Consider the following 19,822-nt stretch of genomic DNA (forward strand, 5'->3'; position numbering starts at 1 on the left):
AAGCATACCTGTTTTATTACCCTTTGATGTCTATTTCTTACTAGATATCCCAAATGATATTCATTTTGCTGCAATAGTCATAAAAAGAATGGGATGTTTGCATGCCTCATATTTTGACTTACATCTAGAAATTGACAATGCGGATCGATTGAGAACAAAACTTTACGACAAAAGAGATGATTTAAGCTTCCCAATTGTGAGCTTTCCGTTGCTATGTAGCAGCGCCTGCATATACGGAGAATATATATCCTAGTTGATACGATATTCCCGGGCTTGTATTTCCTATCATGATTTCCTTGATAGAGGGCTGCTGCTCTCAAGGAAGCTATAAAATCAAAAGTTCCAAAAGGTAAGAAGAAATCATTACGGACGCCACCACGAATTGGTTGACCGTCATATGGAATAGGTAGGAATACACAGTTAGGAGTTAAAGTTCGCATTTTGGCCCCGGTTGATTTTTCAAAGAGGAAAGTTATTGTGTAATAAAATTTACTTTTAGACAGCTGAGTACTAATTTAGCCTTCAAAGATGGTTTATAAGATCACCAAGATGATGTTTTACATGGTTTATTGGTTATTTTCTGTTTTACTCTCCGTATTTTTTAATAGCTAGACCAGCCATCGGTCCAGAAATTAATGTAATGTTTACGAACACTTTTTTTTCTACAAGAAGTTTTTGACGCAATTTTACAAAAAAATGAGACGAAAGACATATGATTTTCATTGGATTAACTGAAAGATACATGGAAACAGCTTTAGAAAAGGTATAACTTCAAGCAATTGAAATTCTACTTTAAGGTGGCTCGGGACTATTCGACTGCGCATAATTTCACGCATGAATTACAAAAGTATTTGTCGTAAATTCGATATATATATTTTTTTAATTTTGATTGATTAGACATGTTAAATCATTGTAGTTATGTAACTAATATAATTTTTTCGTTATTATCGGTATTTTTAAAGGGTCGATATAAAATTAACGGAACCAATTTTCTTGCACCAGATGTGACATGTTTCCCTACTTTTTGCAAGATTTTAGTGCAAATTAATGCAGATTGTTGCCATGGATACATCCAAAAGTAACTATATTTTACCATTTTATACTGGATATAAAATATATGGAAGATTCTGATTACATATATATGCACATTTATGACACAAATAGTAATAGGCCAGAAAGCAATGAAAAGGGGATATAAAAATTGATGAGGGCAAATTTTGATATTTTTTCCTAACTGTTTATGGCTACCATAACCGTTACAATTTACTTCCCTTTTCAACGTGAATACGACCTACCGAATTAGACTATTTACCAGGTGTGAAATAACATGACCAACACGACAGGTGTAGAGCAGAATCTGCTTACCCTTCTGGAGCACCTGAGATCGACCCCAGTTTTTGGTGGGACTCAGTTTGCTTAGTATTTAGTGTTCTATGATGTGTCTTGTGTACTATTATTTGTCTGTTTGTTTGTCTTTTTATTTTACCACAGCATTGTCAGTTTATTTTCTATCTTCGAGTTAGACTGTCCCTCTGATATCTTGCCTATATTGCTAGTGAAAGAGCAACTATTAGACGATCATATCATTAGGTTACTAATAATCGACATCCCTTATAAAATATATGTAACAATCGAAAATATGTTTATTTTCAGTTTGTTTGGCTGTCTTGGATGGATTATTAAACAACTATCAAAGAGTCGTAATGAAAATATAAAAAAAATCTCCTTTCAAACATTGACAAAATAATTGCGTAACAATATGTCTAATTATGTATATAGAGAAATAGTACATATGCACTAAGCCACTTACTCAACAAGCTGTCAATAAGGTTATTTAGTTTATACTATTGCGAAATCATTAAACTAAATACCTGTAGCACACCTATACATATGCGTTATCAAATGTATTAGGTAATTTCCAATCATAGGCGAAACATAAATACTTTGAAGGGAATTTTGAATATATATTTATATCATTGCAGTAACATTTAATGTAGGATTATTTTAAATCTGTTATTATGATTTGCAGACAATCCCATGACAACATTGAAACAATACATATACAGGAAAACTAACGAAATATTGAAATTAAAAGTAATTTCGGTGTTGTAGCAGTATAATTAATCAAATCAAATCAAATAATTTACTTTACAGTTTGTTAACAACATGTATAAACACAAAACATATATACATGTACATACATATCAAACATACACAATAAAAATGAAATAAGAATTGAATGCTTCATTTCCATTTTTTGGCATATTTAATATTATTGTAGAAACAATTACAGTGTGCAAATTTTAAGTATGAAGTTAGAGGCTCTCACAACTTACCTATATAAAATGCCTAATAATTATGTATTCTTAGAAAATTAGTATAAGATCAGAAGATCCATGGTGTAAATTTAGAATAGAACAACATCAACGGTTTATAAATACGGTAATGAGAAGAAGAACGATAATAGCAGTCTTTCAATAAAAATAAGGCGCATTATGTCTACATGGGCCAATTGAATACAATATACAACAAAAATCTTACAAATGTCACGGTAACACATAACATTATAAGAAATACAAAACAGCATTATGTATTTAATAAAATAAAAACAATCTGTCATGTAACTTTGTTATAAGTCACTAATGAGTCTTATGTAGACGAAAAGCGCATCTGGCGTACTAAATTATAATTCTGGTAAATTTGATAACTAATTATAAAGAAGAAATTTTCCAGACATAATCACACATTATCTCATGGTGTTGTCATTGTTTTATCTGCATTCCATGTTGATTGACGCCGAATGCATATGGATTTTCCGTAGCCGGGTGGAAATTCATCGATTTGTACGTGGTTTATTATTGTAATCTTGACCAGTACGATATGTCTGTGTCTTAACTTACTAGAAGCGAAATGTTTCATGGTCTAAGATCTAGTCATTTGATCTGTAATTTTACTGTGTGTATCAAACTCCCGTCTATGAAATTGTGGCTGAGCGTAGATTCATATGACGAACGGTGCTTGCATTAGCAAGGAACACTTACCATGTCGATGCAACTGATTTTACTTTTTTGGAGGTTCATGCTAAAACCTTAGTTTTGCTGGTAACCTTAACTGTATCTTCTAAATCATTTTTTTATTTGAACATGGTGTGTTATTATCTCTTAATTTTCGTTTATGTTTGTAACTAGAAATAAGCTATTATAAACTTGAAGACAATGTATCATGTCGATATTTTCGTATTCATACCAGATCTCCATATAATTCGATCATGGATATGACTCAATTGTTGCAGCCTGAGATTTCTAATTGATAATGACAAGTTTTAATGTTATATTAGAAATTGTATATGCAATATCTGTGGAAGTCAGTCCCTGAGACATGGCTTCTTGAAGTTTTGAAGTATAACTTTTGAACCAGGTACAAAGTAATAGTAAATATTTGGATTTAGTGATGTTATATGAACTAAAATACATTTTTCATCGCAACGAACAAAAATAAAGCCATCAAAAAAATCGAGAGGATAAAATGAAACATCTCAATTAACAACGTACATATATTGTATCTCCTCCATCCAAATCACAAAGTAAACTATTATATGTCAAAGTATGGCCTACAACACGGAGTCTTGGTTCATACCGGTCAGCAAGCTATAAAGGACCCCAAAAATGGCAAGTGTGAAACAATTCAAACATGAAATCCAACTAATTATAATCTAAATAAAAAACGAGAAACACTTTCGAACAAGCAGGTTATGATTCGAGTGTGCGAGGCAATATGTATGCAGATTAAATCTTTAAAGGGACTTTGAAATGAAATATTGATAGATTTGTTTTACGAAAACAGTATTGATTGACGGATTATTACTGGTTCAACGTCCAGTGTCAAATATTCCATCTATATTTAAAAAAAATAATTGAATAAGGCTAACTTTTGCTTTGAAACATATCAGAGTTTTTTAACCATGTTAACGATGTGTGGAGAAAGTGACATTGCCACTAAGTACATATATGGTGTCGTATTTAAAGTCCCTATGTGGCGTGGCTGATTAATCAAACATCCACCAGAGCCATTTAATCGCCTGGGTGTCGATGGGATAATCCATGTGCACTTCATCATGTCTTAGAACACAAAAAACTGTCAAAACATGCGATTACAGAATCATTAGACTTCCGTACTCCGTACATGAAAGTTCTCATGTGCACTCGGTAATGTTCATCCATAAGTGATACATTAATATATGAAGGGGAAGGCTGTATATATGTATATCAGCGTAGTAATTGATCATGTTGATGGTCACGAGACTTTATGGTGTTATCTATAAATAGAAGTTCGTAAAATACATTAAACATGTTAAATAAGAATAATTGGAAAACCAGTAATAAATTTTTTAAATATGAGTGGAACAAAATGTGAAGTACTGGTACATTTTTGAAAAAATACGTCCCATGCTCTAAATAAAATACAATAGCTCATATCATAGAGTAAAAAAATTGGAATGTAATAATACATTTTTCACTGGTTCATTTTATTAGATTGTATATTCATAAAAAAAAAGAAAATCGTTAACAACAAATCTAAATGTTACTATTCACTTAATAGAAGGGGGCGAAAGATACGACTGAGAGGGACAGTCAAACTCATAGATTGAAAACAAACTGACAACGCCATGGCTAAAAATGAAAAAGACAAAAAGACAAATAAAAGTACACATGCCACAACATAGAAAACTAAAGACTTAAGATTTTAACACGCGAATCAATGAATGTGTTTATAGATAGATGTTTTTGTGTTCTGTTAAATGGTTCCCTTTAAAAATGTTACACGATGATGACTGCTGTACCCATATTTTGACTGTTTTATTAATTATGTCAGTTTAGGTCACGCATCATTGTAAATATAACGGAATTTGATGAGATTGTCAACAAATTGAGAGGTTTACGCTATAAAACCAGGTTAATTCCACCATTTTCTACAATTGAAAATGCCTGTACCAATTGGGTCAGGAATATGACAGTTCTTGTCCATTCGTTTTTTATGTGTTTCGTCATTTGATTTTGCCATGTGATTATGGACTTTCCGATTAGATTTTCCTCTGAGTTCAGTATTTTTGTGATTTTACTTTTTTAACTGCTGTATTTTTGACATTTTTACCAATTATGTCTGTCATTGTCAATATAATAGAATTTGATGCAACTGTTAAACAAGTGAGAGGTTTAGCTAGCTATAAAACCAGGTTCAATTCACTATTTTCTACATAAGAAAATGTCTGTTCTAAGTTATGAATATGACAGTTGTTATCTATACGTTTGATGTGTTTGAACACCACCAGTTACTTGAAAACAGCCATGTAGTTGGTATGTGCTTGATTTTACATTACCACCTCATTTTGGTATAATGAACTGATCCAGACTAGTATATAAACACCTTAAGACAGTCAAACGCTGTCAATCTCCATTTCCCTATTGAAATAATATAATCCAATAAGACAGTCACGTCTAAATCAGCTTCTCTTTACCCAATATCTGAGATGACGGTTGACTGATAGATATCTAAACGATCCATGACTTACTACTTTTGATGATAGAAACCAATCAAACGTTGTACAGTCTACATTGTGGTCTATGTAAATACCAACGTCAGAATATACTCCAAACCCGTTATGGGTGGGGGGTGTTATACCGACTAATGTCCGCGGGCCTGTACCCTAGTATGTGTTAGATAATGGATCGCAAGTTCACTGTCTCACGACTTTGGTCCTGGTAATCCTTCATGTCACCGTTATATATGATTTGAGCATTACACAGGGTTGTGTCTATTTTATTAATAGTGACTGTTTATTTAACGCATCATGTAAATGTAGCGGAATTTGATGAGACTGTTATTAAAGTGAGAGGGTAAGCGCTATAGAACCAGGTTTAATTCACCATTTTCTACATTTGAAAATGCCTGTACCAAGTCAGGAATATGACAGTTCTTGTCCATTCGTTTTTGATGCGTTTTGTTTTTTGATTTTGCCATGTGATTATGGACTTTCCAAATTGATTTTCCTCTGAGTTCAGTATTTTTGTGATTTTACTTTTTCCTGCATTGATGAAATGTGTATGACCTTGTTACATGAAATCTTATGTAAGTATAGCACCTATATAAGGGTGTTTAGTAGTATGAATTCCAATCACTTGAAATTGAGATAGAAAAACTAAATTGGCTTGTACATATGATCATGTGGCTTTCAGACACCTGTAAATTGTTGGCTATTGCCATATTTGTTTTACATTATGTCTGTATTTTTTGGTTATTTGGAGAATTTGTTTTTGATGTTTTTGATTTTTGTTTGTCTGATTTATTAACGTTTATAAACTTTAGAGAGTAACATATTGTTTGGACTGTACATCTTCACGGGTTGTAAGGTCGTCATATCGGGGAGAGTTTAGTACAGTGAGTTTGTCATAATTTGGTTAAGTTGTTCATGGATAAGTTATGTAACTTCCCAAAACAAATTCCTCAGATCTTCTCATATGAGCAAATAAAAAGCACATTAAATGTTTGAACCTACATTGTAAGTCAAACTATCTAAATTGAAATTGTTGTTTTTAATAAATTAACCCAGGATAACCAAGATATCCAAATTGGTATGGTTTGATTAAGCGATTGACATGGTTAAGTAAAGAGTCTAGAAAATCGTCATGGTTTTGGTTACATTTGTCATGGCTTAGATAAAAATTAATACATCTTTGTCGCACCTTAATATTGATAGTTTGTTTGAATAAGATTGTGAAAAATTAAAGTAAAACATTTTACTAATTAACTAAAGAGGGAAAAAAAGTCTTTTGACCAAATTCTGTGGGCGTAAGCGGCTAAAAGGTTGGGCAAATCGTTCATTTATATATGATTTTACCATGCGTAACGCAGTGCAGGGTTAATGGAAAATTTGGCGTTTGAATTTTCATTTTTTCCAGATTTTTTTATGAAACTTATGTCACATAGTTTTTTTATAATAGTTTTGTTCAAAACTGCATTGTTAGCACTCTTAAATGTACAATTCTTGCCAGAATTTTATGGAACTTGCATCATAGGTTTATATTAGCAATGTCTTGGACGAATTCAAAAATTAGTGCCAATCAATTAATTTTCATAGAGTGGTGTCTCTTAGAAATATAATTATATTGAGAACTGCATTGTAGGCGCTCTCATATGTTCAATTCATTCCCTAATTTTATGAAAGGTGAATCATAGGTTGATATCAGCGATTTTTTGCAGTATCTTTAATTTTGTCGGAGCCTGTAATTAGGTATGAGTTTTGTTAATTGTTGAAGGCCGTATGGTGACCGAACAATTACATAATTTGTTCTATGGTGGATAGTTGTCTCATTGGAAATCATACTGTATTTACTTATTGTATATAACTATGTGCTTTCTAAGGTGATAGTGTATTCAAAATACACCAACCAAAACAAATTGCTATTATTGAAATTCATATATCATATATTACTCTAGTGAAATCTTTATATATGCTTGTTCTATAATTATGATAATTATAATTCTAAAATTTTTGTTTTACTGTAGATGACTTGCTTTCTTATAGGTATATTTATGCTAGTAAAAGATGATCTTTAATATGTAAAACTCAGATCTTCTCGTCTGGGTACAAAACAATAACATAGAAAATAGCGACACTATATCAACTCAAAATAGGATAGAAAGGATTGAACACGAAAACAATTATCAGCGAACATATTGTTTAACAGTATTTTGATACTTGTACTGTTGTACATAATGTATGTTTATTTTAATCGTTACACTTCCATCATTCACGACAGGAATCACATTACTGAACCATGTCGAAAAGGAACTTAACCATGACACTAGTGAACTAAACCATGACACCGAATTTTCTGTAATCTAAAAATGTGTGCAAATGCAGGCTTTTTTTTAGGAAAAATTGACGGTAGATTTATACCATAACGAAATATGGGATCTAACAGACAGTAAAAAACTAATATTGTACGTTATGCATTAGCAACGAACAACAACTTATAAATTTTGACATACGCAAGCTTTATTCTGTGTCAAATTATGACTATATGATAAAAACAGTACTGCATTAAAAAAAGATACTAACAAGCTTGAAGTTAATTTAGCGAAAAAAAGAATGTTTATATTGTGTCAATAAAATGGTTGTCATTAAAAACTCCTTACACAACCATGTCTAGGTCCGAGAACACAATTAATTCGTAGTGCATTTCTTTTAGAACATAAATGAAAATAAAAAAAATCCCACCTGCGCTTTCTCAAAGAAACTTTTACAGTGTGTTGTACTACTTTTGGGACAAATTATATCAAAAATATAGAAAACTTCATCGCCTCTAACTCAAAATATGGACAATTTTATGTTTAGGGCGTCTTGAAATCTTTTGACAGCTTCCGAAGTGCTCATTTTCAACCTTTTTCAGCTGGACCAAATCACTACTTTCCTTTAAAATTCTGGACCCAAATTTTTTTACAGTGTAATTTTATCCCCCTACTTGCAATTTGAGGCATTAAACATGGAGAAATAAATTTGGAAGAGGTATAAAAATTAATGGCAAGTAACCCACTGTCAACACTAGGGACTATATTTGTGAACAACGAAAATCAAGGTACGACAATGGTGGTCTCGGACCATGTCTAACTTAAACAAACTATGACAAAATCCCTGTTCTAAACGCCCATCGATATGACAACCTTACTACCTGTGATCTTCTGGTTGGTTTTGTCATTTTGGTACATGTCCCATTGGTATATTTTCCACATGTTCACTTATCAAATTGCAAAATACGTCAAGAAGTGCATTAACTTTGGTAATACATATATTGTATAATCAAACTTATTTTTGTTAGATTGTTTGTGTTTTTGAGTTTTCTGCTTCATAGAAATAAGAATAACTTTCTAAAACATTTCAGAAATTTATCTCTTTACTTGTAAGTTATATTTTAAATAAAACAATGCAGTACACAATAAACCAAGTCAAATAATGTATTTATAATAATTGTTCTTTTAATAAATATAATCACATTAATGTTTTCAACACAATGAATACATACTGTCATTCATTCATTCATTTATATCTTTAATTCCTCATAAATGAGATTAAATTAACATACAATGAAAAAATATAAATAAACGTCATAATTACAGACAAAATAATAATACAAGAGCAAATTTAAATATAAAGGAAATGCACACTATGCTTAATCAACAACTGCTTAATATAACCAGTTAAGTATTTTTTTTATATAAGAACTAATATATTTAAAAGTTCTGTTCACATTTATTTATGATAAATTATGGACAAACGTATTATACGTTTATTATTTTGAATCAAGGGAGTCATGATTATTGATAGATAACAAATCAACAAATTACACAGTCACATAGATTTATATCAAAGGACTAATAACTTTTTCAATTCCAATAATTTAGGTAAATAGTATATTATCAAATTTGAAATGCCCATAGGAAAACATCTGAAACACGAAACTAACAGAAGATATATATCTCACTGTTCTGAATTGTATATGCAAAAATATTGTTTTAAACTTTAATACAGTTAATCAAAATAATAATTCGACGAATTTCATATCGTTATTGATTATTTATCTTATTTCTTATTTAGACCCTTCTTTCATCGAAGACTTACTTTAACTGTTCCTTTTATTTCTTTTCTACACACTGCACATGATGAACATGCAGGCGCACATTGAGCACAACACACCAAGTGTCCACATGGTAGAAATGTAATCGATCTCTCATTCTCACAACATATCACACAAGATATCTTCTCTTTATATTCTCTATTCTGTTCCTCAAGTTTACGTTTAGCTTCTGCAAAACAAATGATAAATCATTTTAACTTTAAACTTTTAGGAAATATGGTATTAAGCTGTTACATGTACATGCACTGCTTTACTCCTATTTTCATTTAGTCCTTATATCACATTAATTAATTATCCTTTGCTTATGTTTGTTCTTAAGAGCAAAGCAATTGTCTGCTTTTTTTGTTATTTTCTCCGTTTTCAATGTCTTGCCCTGAAATGTCTTTTATAACTGTAGTTCCCAGCCGGTTTTAGTCAGCCACATAGAAACTCTTTCTTCTGAGTTAGTTTTCAGCTCTGCTTTGCTGTTTCTTAGATTGTTCTTTACTTTGTTAAACAAATTAGAAATAATTTATATATATGGATATTTATACATTATACATTCAATGTTTCCACTGCTTTTGTTATTTTTTCCCTATTTACCTTCGTTTATCTTTGATTTGTCCATGTTAGGTTCAGAAACTTGTTGTGTTGGTATCATTACTTTTTCTCCTTTTGCCTCCATATCCATAACTAAATTTGCAATTCTCTGTCCAGTTAAACCACTCAAACCTATAAAATAAAACAAATACTCTTAGTAAAAGATTACCACATTTTTTCAATTACTCTTTGAACTTTAAATAAACAACTATTAAACTTTTACTAAAGTTCTTTTCAAGTAACCAAGATTTGGTTTGAATGTTTGGCTGTAACTAGGGTTCTTATTTCAAATAGAACATCACATCCTATTTTTTTTTTACATACTATGGCATTTGGTATCTAATAGTTCGTTTCTATCATGTCTATGTATGTTGCATTGTCGTATGTTTTTGTTGCACTTCAGTGTTTCTGTTGTTTTCCTCTTATAGTTGATGTGCTTCCCTCGGGTTAAGTTTGTAACACGGATGTTATTGGATTTGAACTGTGAAAATATCTCTCTTGCTTTTGTGCTTCATGCCAATCTGAGAGTCATGTTCCGCTTATCATGCTTATGTTATTGTCTTATTAGTACAGAAGCCCATTCAATATAATAATTACCATGCTCTTTTATAATGTTATCTACAGCTCTCTTTACAATGCGTGGTAAGTATCCCATTTCTATAACACTCTGGGCAGCACTAGATAGAAGTGGGTTCTTCTTCAAAACAGATGCTGGATAGGATTCATTGTTTTCTCCGTCTTCTGCTATATCTGAAATAATATAAATATTATATTTTTCAATTCATTAAAAAACTCTTTTGTATATATTTTTTTTCAATTCAATAAAAGCAGTCTTTTATATATTCTTTTTTTTCAACTTTTTATAATAAGTTATTTGGAGATTTTATTTTGCACAGGTTTTAAATATCAAGCATTTTATTTTGGTTTATATCGGATAGAAAATCATGTGATCTAAACTGACCTGAATATGTAACAGTTCCGTCTGCTTGAGCACCATCTCTCGTGTCTGACTGACCTAGAGCTTCTTCCTGAAATCATAAATATAATGTATGTAAACAAATGTTTCTCAACTGTACATTGTCAATAATTGTAATAGTTATTTTACTTTTCTTATATCTTCCTGTTAATTAATTTTGGTAAATATATATCAATTTTTAAACACATTTTTCTTATTTAATATCAAAAGAACAGTCAAGGAATAAATATATATATGTTATAAGATTGAAATATTACTTTGTATGCCAGGAGTGATTAAAAACCGTAAAAACGACGACAATTCATGGTTCTTCGATGGAATAGAATTTTCTCATATTAATGAGAACAAAGCAGAGTAAGAAACTTGTCAGCACTATATATACATACCAACTGGACTTTCCTGACAGCCTCCTGTACAGCATCAATAAAAGCTTGTCCTTTCTTTAACTTCATATACTGACAATTAGGAGACCATCGACAGTGTTCCACATACGGGTCGTCATCATCCTCCCAATTCCTCAACCCAATACCACAGTGAAAACAACGTACAAAATCTTGGTTACCTAGCAACATAGGCGGAGATTATTAGTTGTAGTTTGCATACAAAAAAAATAAGTCTAAATGAATATATATTCAAAAATACATTGTAGAACATGTAGAAAAAAATGTGCGTGTTCTCATATTGACATTCTCAGTCAATATGCACGAAATTTAGCCACTGCATGGGTATTGCACAAACAACAATCAATGCAAACTAAACACAGCCATATTTCATTTAGTTTATATTGAAAGAAAGATAAAGAATATCTTTACTTTTTAGTTATCTTTTGTTGATAAAAGTATAATGCAATTCTCTCGTGCTCTCTCCATTACATGCATATGCATGCATCATTATATGCATCCTAAACAACGCCTTCAGTGCAATGGGCACTTGTAACATGTTTAACCATGATAATACCATGGAACTTTTTTTTATCTGGAAACAAGAATGTGTCCCAAGTACACGGATGCCCCACTCGCACTATCATTTTCTATGTTCAGTGGACCGTGAAATTGGGGTCAAAACTTTAATTTGGAATTAAAATTAGAAAGATCATATTATAGGGAACAAGTGTACAAAGTTTCAAGTTGATTAAACTTCATCTTCTTCAAAAACTACATTGACCAAAAACTTTAACCTGAAGCGAACGGACGCACAGACGGACGGACGAACGGACAGACGAACAGAGGCACAGACCAGAAAACATAATGCCCCTCTACTATCGTAGTTGGGGCATAAAAAGTAATTATGATAAAAATATTCTTAAGAGTTTCATTTTCTATTTCCTGCTTTTGGTATTCCCATTAATTTAAATATTTTTGGGATTTCCAATTTATTGTGTTTTTAAAATACAATACATGATAAAAATCATTTATGAGAAATCAATACAACAGGTTGAAGTTTCTCTTGACGTTTACAGATAAAAATAGCTATGGGGTAAATGTTAAAGAAATAACCAAACGATGTATCTTTAAGTTGCTTCCAGTCTTTAAACAAGACAGATAGTCATACAATATATATATAACAACCTCTGTCATCTAAGACTTTTTAACTAAATAAATGTTAACAGTAAAATCACTATAAGGTCTTTTTTAAACCAATTTTAGACTACACCTGCACATGTGCTTTGTGACACCTAATTCGTTAAAGCCATTTCAAGAAAGTATTCAACAATACATTACACTTACTTATTGCAAAAAATCCAGCATCACTCATGGTCTGAGGGCTTCTCACAGGAGCTGTTGAAAATGCATATGATTGAATTCTCTGAGCCTCGTTCCTATAATTAGCGTATTTAGAGTTTTCTAGTTTAATATGTGCATGTTGTTGGTTGTGTCTGGTATTAACGTGAGATTGGGGTCTGTTGAACACAAAACTTGAATCTGATTCATCCATTGAAAGATTACTTATTTCGGGCACTGAAATTTCGCTATTTTGAAAAATATTATGTCCATTACTAGAATTATTAGAATGCAAAATTGATTGATGATTTTGACTATTCGTTCTGTCATTTTCGTTTCTGTGTGAAAAATCATACCCAGAATTATCAGTTTCCCTGGTATTAGGTCGATGTGAAAAATTATATCCATCACTTTCAGTGTCACTGGTGTTATTGCGATGCGAAAAATTATATCCACAATCATTTGCACCCATGTTATGTCGATGCGAAAAATTATATCCAGAATTTGTATCATTGTTGCTAGAAGTTTGTCTAAACGAAAAATTATATCCAGGACTAGAATTAGCTGTCACATTTATGTGATTCCCATATACACTGTGAGCACTTCCGTTGGTTCCATTAAATCCAGTTCTTTCACTTGGCCATGAACTATCACTTGGATGAGACACTTGTCTAGATTCGTCCCCACTAATGACAAAATTATCTCTTGAAATACCATCTGGATATATTGAACGCTGTTGATAACTTCTCTGATTAGAATGATACGAACCACTGAAGTCATTAAGTTGACTACCAGGAGGTAGACTGTCTATTTCTATGTCTGACATGTTCTTATATTAATTTAGAAACTGAAAAAACAACAAAAAACATCGTAAATTACATGTTTCTTTTATTCTTTACTGTGAAAAATTGGTTCAAAATTAAAGACGTGCTTTCAGTTAAATATTAAAAGTATGAACGTAATTTAATTACTTATATTATTATCTTCACTTTGACATCATGTACATTTTAGTTACAATCTCAAGCACTGTTGTCAACGTATATTTATTCCACCAAACAGAAGTTCCAATGGAAACTCTGTTATAAACATTTATTTACTTTTCTACATTGGCTTGAGGTATAGGGGGAGGGTTGAGATCTCATAAACATGTTTAACCCCGCCACATTTTTGCGCCTGTCCCAAGTCAGGAGCCTCTGGTCTTTGTTAGTCTTGTATTATTTTAATTTTAGTTTCTTGTGTACAATTTGGAAATTAGTATGGCGTTCATTATCACTGAACTATAGTACATATTTTTTTAGGGGCCAGCTGAAGGACGCCTCCAGGTGCAGGAATTTCTCGTTACTTAGTACATTGAAGACCTGTTGGTGACCTTCTGCAGTTGTTTTTTCTATGGTCGGGTTGTTGTTTCTTTGATACATTCCCCATTTCCATTCTCAATTTTATAATATGTATTCCTGTTGGAACAAATATTCATTACCATTTATTCCGTTAAGAGGGGGTCTCATTGGGGCGTTCCGATCCCGGATCCCGCTTACTGGTTTGTCCGATTCCTGTATCCCGCTTACACTATGTACGCAAGCAATTCTCATTTTTTTGTCATTTCCCGGGTCCCACAAGACCTCATTTCCCGTTTTCACGCCACAGACACAGTAATTTGATTTTTTTCACGTGTCACGCTTACAAAAAATCGGCAATCCCGCGTCACACTTAAACCCCAATGAGACCCACTGAAGAACATATAATGTAATTTTTATTCCTGTGGAATTATTATTCAAGAGTATTTTTTCCTTTTGGAACTTTTAATATTATCATGAAGGAACTTTTATTTCGTGACACTGTAACATATACTATTTGTACTTGACCATATTCTTATCCAAAAGAATTAATAGTTAAAACCCAATAAATGATTTCACTCAATAATAGTATATAAATAAGCCTTATATATTCTATAAATAGGTGCTTGGCAAGATAATGAAGTTCAACATATTCAAAATGGCGAACATTTAAAAAGCTTTCAACGATTCAAGTCGTAACAAGCCATTATATAATTAGCAAGCAATTGTTTACCTGTAAAACCCTAGGCATACATTTTATAAGAATTATCAATAAGAAGAAAGATATAAAAAAAAAATCAACACCTAAGTCAGTTCACGATCAGGTTACAAATACGTGCCTTTCGAATGACTGCACTGAAAATTGTAACGGATACACTTTTAAATGCTGTTTATTTTCATTTTTATCATGAACGTATTAATAATCTTCGAATAACATATTTATCTAAACTAAATTTATACTTACAACTTATAATTCCTCCCTCTTACAACTGTATTACGGATGTGTAACTAGCGTTGTTTGTGCGACCTTTGGGAGTTGCGTAAATTGTTATCTAAAAATAGATTGGGAATTATTTAGTTAAATATAGAAATATTATTGGAAAATCCCTGTTATAAATAGATGATCACACGTTTTTGATGGTTTTTGGGAATAGTAAAAATATATCAGCGGTAAGAGCTTTAATAATGTTTATTGACTCGTTATTATTGTGCATATATGTCCACTCTAAATAAAATTTACTTTTATACTCACTTTTAAAAATAGGATAAATGTTAATTGTTTAGGTTGTTGATTTATTTGTGCTGTTTGAAACAAGGTCAAGGGTACTTATCTATGTACGTAAGCAGCGACATTCATCGTGGGGATGTTTAAATAAATATTATTCTAAATGTTGTGAAAATTTTTTCCCTTATTATATTGTTAACAAATGAAAAATAGTTACCATTGAAAATTAACAACAAAACGAATACGAAATTACGACACTGAAATTGAAAATTCAAAATAAATTCTTGATCCAGTATCAGTATCCAGATCAGTATCGATGTGTTTTTTCCTTTTTTCCCCCGTTTCATATGTATACATATTGAAATTCAAAATGATATGTTTCTCTCAAAGAAAAAAAACCTGTCAAGCTCAACTAAAAAGATGAATGCTTTTAGAGCTAAGAAAAGGAAAACATTAAAAAGATCAGTGTGATCAAGGTTAGGATTTTTATAATTCCTTGACAATGAAAATCTTGAGTTTATAATGTTAAATGTGTATGACCTTAGTAAGTCGATGATTTTGGGGAAAACTTCAAATCTGGAGAGGAAAGTATAGTTTTAGACTTGAAACCCGTATACATGAACTTTTAAACTTTTAGATATCGAATACACATGAAATGCCGCGATCGTTGATAATTATATAAAGTTTGTTATAGTGACGAACTGACGATCCTAGCTTTCATTACATGGTTGGGTTATATAAATTAACAGTTTCTACATAAGGATTCTTTTAAATCATAAATAATATATGTAAACTGTTCATGAATTTTCTTGAATATTTTTTTTTACATATTTTATATGCTTGCAATCTTTCCCGTCCGTCAAATGGTCAATTCTTCATTGTGCTTCACGTATAGACTTACTTTTGAAATATTTATGCTATTGATCTAAAAAGTTTTAACCAAAGTTAACGAAATGAACTTACCTACCTAGTTACGACAATACTTTAATAATATTTGTACAGTTTACTGTATTATTATAGCCGGTTCAAACGAAAATTATTGTGGATTTCCAATGTCCTGAATATATATTAGTTATTTTTAAAACTGACACAATTAAGAAAATAACTAGTAAACAAATGTCAATCATAATAAAAAGGAAAGCAAATAACCATAAAAGCGTAAATCCTTTAAATGAACAGTAGTGAATATGGAAGTTATACAAAACCAATAAGATGTTAACTATTGTAACAAACTCAGTGTCAAGTATTAGAACAGAAGTTTTTAAATTTCTATTATCTAGCTATTGAATTAGGTCAGATGTCATGAACTTTATTGACGAAGCCGAGGAAAATTTAAAACTAGGTAATACAGTAGAAATAGATGTTGGTAAACAAACGGATATAAATGAGACTGAAAACGAAACTAATTTAAGTATTGCTATTGCTGACGATAACGAAGACATCAGTCCTACAAATAGCACAACTTTAGACCAAAACGGAATTTCTGCAGGCGTTAAACAAGATTTTTCCACAGAATCCAGATTTATTGACGGTAAGCTAGTAAATACACTTCTTATCTCAAAACATCAATAAATGAAAATGATTAATTTCGAGGATCCATCGCACATGGCAATAAGCATTGATGATAGCTTAATTAAGAAATAATTGATGCAAGCTATACACTTTATTGTAGTTTTAACATGGGTAGGCATTATATTCGTGATCATTTTTGCCCGAGCGATAGTGAGCTAAGGTATATCATAGGGGCTCTAATTTAAGGTAGCACTACAGTCAGAATTTTCTGACTCCAATCAACAGTCTTTAAAGATTAATTTCTCCAAAACTACTCAATGGATTTTTAAATCTTTAACTCATTTTAAAGCTGAAATATAATTCTTTCTTAATATTTTTATAAATTTATTTTTGATTTGAATAATCTCAAAATGTAGCTCATTGATTACAAAAAAAGGTCTTCCAACTTGGATGAAAATGTCACATTCATGTCAAATGGTACTAGTAGTAAAAATTTGTTTTCATCCCTAAATTCAATTCAAATTCAAATCTTTATTGCCATAAAACTACGTATTTATAGTATATGACACAACAGAACAAAATGAAAATAAAAAATAATAACAAGATTATTATTATTTCAACAACATACAATCTCCAAAACCGTGTCTTAGATTTTTGATATATATTGCCTCCTGCTCCAGTAAGAAAATATATTGATTTAACTGCTGGGTGCCAAACCTCATTTCACCATTCATCTTTGGAGATCTATAAATTCATTTAGAAACAAATTATCCAAAGTATTGTAGAAAACACACCCTTTAATCAATTATATCAAAGTCAAGCCAAAGGGGGTACCCATAAAGTTTCTATTTTTAATTTTTCCTTACAATTCTTATGAAAAAAAGTTCTGAGAAATGACCTAAAACTGAATTTCTCCCTTGGAACCCTTATAAAGTCAAAATGAATACAAGCATTTCACTGGGAACACCCCAGGAGTGTTCTGATACCATTACTATATCAGTATAACTACACACTTTGTGTCTTTGATGCTCTAATGCTGTAAATTTTGCATTATATACTGTCCAACACTAACTTGGCATTTGGCGGGAGTTTGACGTCACAGATTCGACCAACATCTGTGATATAGTAATTAAATATAGACAAAGCTCCGCCTCTTTCAAGACTCTTTCTAAGATAAGAGAATAACATGATTGGCCAGCTGCATGTAATCAATGTTTAACATAATTATTTTCTATATATAAGAACTAGTCACTTTCAGGACTTTTAAAGAATTACTATTAATACAACTATTAATCTTTAACTGATTTTCACTACAGCATGTAGGAAATATATTTAATATAATTTTTAAAGTTAATTCTATAGTTGGAAAAAAAAAATCACATTTCAGTAAAAAGTGATTTTCATCTTCTACCTCACCTGATTTACATACATTACAAACTCGTTCATCGGTGGGTAAACCTAAATATCACTCAATCTTATTTTACACAGGTTAATCTTTCTAATCTATTGCTTAGAACATCAACATAAGAACTACGCTGATTTGAATTATGAAATTGTTGGTAAAATTTCAATTTTGATGAATCATGAATTTTTGATGCACTGCACTGATCAATCACTCGTTGTTTAATACTTGGTAGATATTGTTTAATAGAAAAGTTTCCCCCAGCTAGGTTTGAAAATCCTACATTGTTTAAAATAGAATAGAATACAGTTTCTTTGTCCAGAGGTTCTTTTTTTCAGTAGCCAGAAAAACCTTGGATACAAGCGTGTTTTCAGACCTTTTAAAAAATATAAATAAAAAAACTTAATACAAGAAAATGATATTTTTTACCACAACGGTAGCCTGCAAAGTTCAGCTCTACAAGCAGCATTGATAGCTTTGAAATGAACCCCTAGAATTTCTTTTATGAATTTCATATGGAATTTTTCCAAAATAGAATTGTCTACCGATTGAGACAATTAAAGAATAATTTTCATTTGAATTTAAAAAAAAAAAGAAACAAACTGTGTTTGAAATTAGCCATAGAAAAATAAAAGTGTGCATCAAAAAACATGTTCATAAAAAGATCAAGTCCACCATCTTCTAGAAAATACACTTTCCCACATGATTTTTTTCATTTAATGGATTTCACGTATTAAATTATAATCCTGGTACCTTTGAGAACTAGAATGAAATTCAAAACAGTGTAGCTGTGGCCATTGATTGACACATTAAATTCCTCCATTGACTGGGACAATTTACGTGAACGTTTGTCTGTAACGACCACTGTTCACGACGTACCTACGATAGACATTTAATTAAACTGTGGGGTCACCAAAGGTTTCTTAACGCCTTTAATTATAAAATAATTCGAAAAATTAATCAGGAATAATCTTTATGTTTTGATTTATATAATTGATATAAATCAAAACATCGTGTTATTTCTGAATATTTTTTGAATTACTTTATTAAGGTGTTAAGAACCTTTGGTGACCCCATAGTTTAAGTGTCTGTAAGGTTCATGTGGTCCCTATGGCTAAAATGGCCATATTTTCACCTCAAAATTTACTCTGAGTACAGACAAACCTGCGCATCTGTAAAAAAAAATTCAAGCATAGCATGCCCTAGATAAATGAATTTTAAGTATGTTTTATGTTTTAGAAAAATAAAAACTTACCAGGATTTTGCTGTGCACTTTTTTTCATTCCTCACGAAGGTGCCAAAATAAACTAGGTTGGGAAACAAAAATTAAAGTGAGCATTTTTATTTGACATGGATAATTAGATGTACAATAAATACCTGA

General features: G+C 31.2%; 1 protein-coding gene across 1 annotated transcript; it reads right to left on the reverse strand.

Moving 5' to 3' along the window:
- Positions 1-9,343: 9,343 nt before the first annotated feature.
- Positions 9,344-16,510, reverse strand: LOC134686939 (baculoviral IAP repeat-containing protein 3-like). Its single transcript, XM_063546796.1, has 8 exons — positions 16,491-16,510; positions 15,267-15,354; positions 12,975-13,815; positions 11,634-11,809; positions 11,233-11,299; positions 10,869-11,021; positions 10,275-10,403; positions 9,344-9,861 (listed from the first exon to the last, which is right to left on the reverse strand). The coding sequence occupies exons 3-8, from the start codon at positions 13,792-13,794 to the stop codon at positions 9,662-9,664; spliced, it is 1,545 nt and encodes a 514-aa protein (XP_063402866.1). The 5' UTR covers positions 13,795-13,815; positions 15,267-15,354; positions 16,491-16,510; the 3' UTR covers positions 9,344-9,661.
- Positions 16,511-19,822: the final 3,312 nt, after the last annotated feature.

Source organism: Mytilus trossulus, chromosome 10, assembly GCF_036588685.1.
Source record: "Mytilus trossulus isolate FHL-02 chromosome 10, PNRI_Mtr1.1.1.hap1, whole genome shotgun sequence".
NCBI lineage: Eukaryota > Metazoa > Mollusca > Bivalvia > Mytilida > Mytilidae > Mytilus > Mytilus trossulus.